This window comes from Schistocerca americana, chromosome 5 (genome assembly GCF_021461395.2).
Source record: "Schistocerca americana isolate TAMUIC-IGC-003095 chromosome 5, iqSchAmer2.1, whole genome shotgun sequence".
NCBI classification, from domain to species: domain Eukaryota; kingdom Metazoa; phylum Arthropoda; class Insecta; order Orthoptera; family Acrididae; genus Schistocerca; species Schistocerca americana.
Genome location: NC_060123.1, coordinates 153,744,257 through 153,748,305, shown reverse-complemented (window position 1 = coordinate 153,748,305; position 4,049 = coordinate 153,744,257). Strand labels below are relative to the sequence as shown.

Below are 4,049 nucleotides of genomic sequence, written 5' to 3'. Positions count from 1 at the left end.
AGAGGACACGGAACATTGATCTTTTCAGAAGAACCAGACTGACACCTCTTCACTGTCGTACATGGTATTGGGGAAATAAAATTAGTCAGTACAAAAGCTGGCTTGTTATCCATCCGTTTGAGGATTGTCAGACCATTGCTACTGAGACTGTATGAATCACCTCTTTTCATTTCCTTGTCTGGAGGGAATGTCTTTGGGATGTTTTTACGATTGTTGCGCACTGTTCCACATGATCTGATATTTTGTACACCAAGGTAATACTGCAAAGCTGGAGTGTTAAAGAAGTTATCTATGTAAATTTCACATTCCAGTCCGGATAGTGATTTTGTCAGTTGCAGAACTACTGACTCACCAAGCCCTACTTCAGGAGCTGAGTTTTTTTGCCAGTGTATAAATCACATTCAAATAGGTAGCCAGTTTGCTAATCACATCTGCATCACATTTTGAAACCCCATTTGACTGGCTTATTTTTGACATACTGTCGCATAATATTATGTCCTTTGAATCTGATCATATGCTCATCTACAGACTGAGCCCTAGTTGCACTAACAGATTCCTGGAAGGTTTTGTTCAAATGGGTAATCACAGGTCTCACTTTGTATGTGCGGTCTTCCTTTATTGACTGATCTGCATTGTTGGAAAAATGTAAGTACTTTCGAATCTCTTCAAACCGATGTAGTGGCATAATCTGAGCTATATAAGGAACACCTAAATCGGGTTCAGTTGCCCAGTAGCTTCTAAATGTAGACAAAATATAGTACTCCATTACCAGGTTCATACCAAGAAATGCCTTAATTTCATCTTCATTTGTGCTGAATGCGTTGCCTGATTGCTCTGCATACCGAATACTTTCAGGAATTAATATATCATACACCAAATCTTTTAGGCCAATAGTGGAAGAAAAAATTTCAAATGGCTGTGACATTTCTCTATTTTCACTGACACTAAACAAAAGCACTTTCCCAAATTCATGATTCATGTTATCACTGAACTGTCTTGGTTGGTAAGTTCTGGACCATTTAAATTCTGGTAAATCTGGAAGGGAATCAGGTACCTCAGCATTTGGTTCTGATATTTCGTCTGTATGCCTTCTTTTGCTGGGTGGGTTACGTATTTCTTTTTCAGGATCTTCTATAATAACATGTTCTCTTTCATCTTCCATATCTCCTTCAAGAAAAATTTTATCTTCTTCATCCAGTAACAGATTATCTTCGTCATCACTACTGCAAGCCTCCAAAATCTGCATAACTCTTTCATCACTGATGAAAAATTCTCTTTTTCTGGAGCACATGACCTAAAAGCAGATTTGTAATTATAACAGTACAAATTTTTTCCTCTTATTTAGTAAAATGAAAGATAATATATTTTCAACCGAATTTTAAATACCATTCTGTTCATTTTTTTTGACGTAATTGTAACGATTTCATGACATTCAAAAACAAGTACACAAATTACCATTGTGGTTCATTGGGACAACTATGTCCCAAAGACTGAAAATAAAGATTTCCACTGATGAAATACAGTTATTTTCTAAATGAATGGTCTAAAGTAAAAGAGAAACTTACTTGAATATACTTTCAAGCTTTGACAGTAAGGCAGAGAACACAATACGCAGACAATGAGTGAATAAATTTGTGTGTCTGCTCGAAGTGAGAACCACCAACAATAACCGACGACTCATGGTAGTTATAGTAATTGTTGCCACCAAAGATGTACGATATTAAAGAAAACAAATATCTCTGCTTCAAGTAGAGCATCTGCAGCACATCAACTCTGATTACAGTCCAATTAGTAAGGTGATTTATATGTGGGCCAAATGTATCCCATGTACGTGAAAGGGTTAAAGATGGTAGAGATCACACGTGTTATACAGACGCACCCTGCTACCACATCACATGTCCCAAAACCCTATGAATGAGATCTCTACAAAACAGATTTAGTGATTCCCAGTTCAATTTGCTTACTGAAGGAAATATTGTTGTCTATGCGCCACAATCTGTCTTATCTTAGTCTCATGATCTCTATGCGAGATACACGAGAGTGGCTGCAAAATGATGACGCAATTTTCTTCGAATTCCACTCTCTAAATTTACCAAAGAGGGCGTCATAAGAAAAGTATTCCCCTCCGAAGATTCTCATCTCAGTTGCTTCAAAATTTTCGCTACACCCTTGTATCAGCTTATCAGCCTGTTCCGATTTTAACATCGCGTCTATTGTTCGATGTCTGGTGTCATGCCTATTCGATAAGGAATCCAGATATTGAAGAAGTACTCCAGAATTGCTCAAACAGTCCACGGGTGTACTGCTGGTCCATTGTGTCCAACGGGCACAATATTTCGGCAGTCAGACATGTCGCCATCGTCAGGTGCGCTGACGAACTGAGCTCCTGAGGGCGGGTGGCCGTATTACATCCCCTTCCCCCGCGAGGCGTTCTCTCCGCGGTCCGCGCCCCCTCGTCAGCGGTCGCTGAGACGCTGGCGTCGGCGTCTGTGGTGGCGTCGGTGTAATTGCCACGTCCGCCCTAGTCGCCCGTTCGTTTCCTTTGCTGAGCGTCTTTTTAATTAGACTCAATGCTGGTTCCCTTGCCCTGCTGAGGTTGTAGCCGCAATCTCGGATGATGAGTCCGTCCCTGGTATGAATTTCGATAGCCTCTCCAACGACACTGTCCCAGTATTTAGATGTCTCTGCCTAGACCCTGGTATGTTGGTAGTCCATTTCGTGATTTTCGGACAAACAGTGCTCTGCGACCGCCGACTTGTTGGGGTACCCAAAACTAGTGAGCCTCTGATGATCTCGGCAACGATCTTCGATTATGCTCACTGTCTGTCCAATACAAGTCTTGCCACACTGACACGGAATTTGGTATATGGCGGCCTGCTGCAAACCAAGATCGTCTTTGACACTTCCCAATAATGCTCGTGTTTTATTTGGTGGGCAAAAGACATTTCCTACTCGGTGTTTCTTCAATATTTGTCCTATTTTCCCCGATAGTGTCCCAGCATACGGTATATAAGTAGTGGCTATCTCTTTCTCCGTGACTTCTTCCATCTCCACACGCTGTTCTGTAGACGTGGCGCGGAGAGCGCGTCTGATCTGCCATTCCGCGTACCCGTTTTTCCAGAATACAGTTTTGAGGTGTTCCAGCTCTAGGGGCAGACTCTCTGCATCAGAGATGGTGCGTGCCCTGTGCACCAGTGTTTTTAGCACCCCATTCCTCTGCGCACGGTGGTGGCAGCTACCCGCATGCAAATACAGTTCCGTGTGCGTTTTCTTCCTGTATACCCCGTGGCCCAGGATGCCATCCGCCCTTCTTTCGACCATGACGTCCAGAAATGATAATCCTCTTTCTACTTCGGTCCCCATAGTGAATTTGATGTTCCGATGTATGGAGTTCTAACAACAATATTCTGACGTGCAATAAGAGACGTGAACTAGCATTAGTGAGCGATAACCTTTAGATGAAAAAGATTTTGGTACTAACTCACGTATAAAACGAACATATACAGTTACTGATACAAATCTGAATTTTTATAGAAGTAGGTAAATGTTCGCAGTTTCCTTAGCGCACCAAACAATTTTTTTGTCATGCTGCTCATATTAATTCTACATCTACATCTACATTTATACTCCGCAAGCCACCCAACGGTGTGTGGCGGAGGGCACTTTACGTGCCACTGTCATTACCTCCCTTTCCTGTTCCAGTCGCGTATGGTTCGCGGGAAGAACGACTGTCTGAAAGCCTCCGTGCGCGCTCTAATCTCTCTAATTTTACATTCGTGATCTCCTCGGGAGGTATAAGTAGGGGGAAGCAATATATTCGATACCTCATCCAGAAACGCACCCTCTCGAAAGCTGGCGAGCATGCTACACCGCGATGCAGAGCGCCTCTCTTGCAGAGTCTGCCACTTGAGTTTGTTAAACATCTCCGTAACGCTATCACGGTTACCAAATAACCCTGTGACGAAACGCGCCGCTCTTCTTTGGATCTTCTCTATCTCCTCCGTCAACCCGATCTGGTACGGATCCCACACTGCTGAGCAATACTCAAG

At 42.8% G+C, this 4,049-nt stretch overlaps 1 protein-coding gene across 1 annotated transcript; it reads right to left on the bottom strand.

Annotated features, from left to right (window-relative positions):
• Positions 1-436: 436 nt before the first annotated feature.
• LOC124616247 (piggyBac transposable element-derived protein 2-like) lies at positions 437-1,291 on the bottom strand. Its single transcript, XM_047144550.1, has one exon. It carries the CDS (start codon positions 1,289-1,291, stop codon positions 437-439), a length of 855 nt encoding a protein of 284 aa, XP_047000506.1.
• Between the last annotated feature and the right edge of the window lie 2,758 nt (positions 1,292-4,049).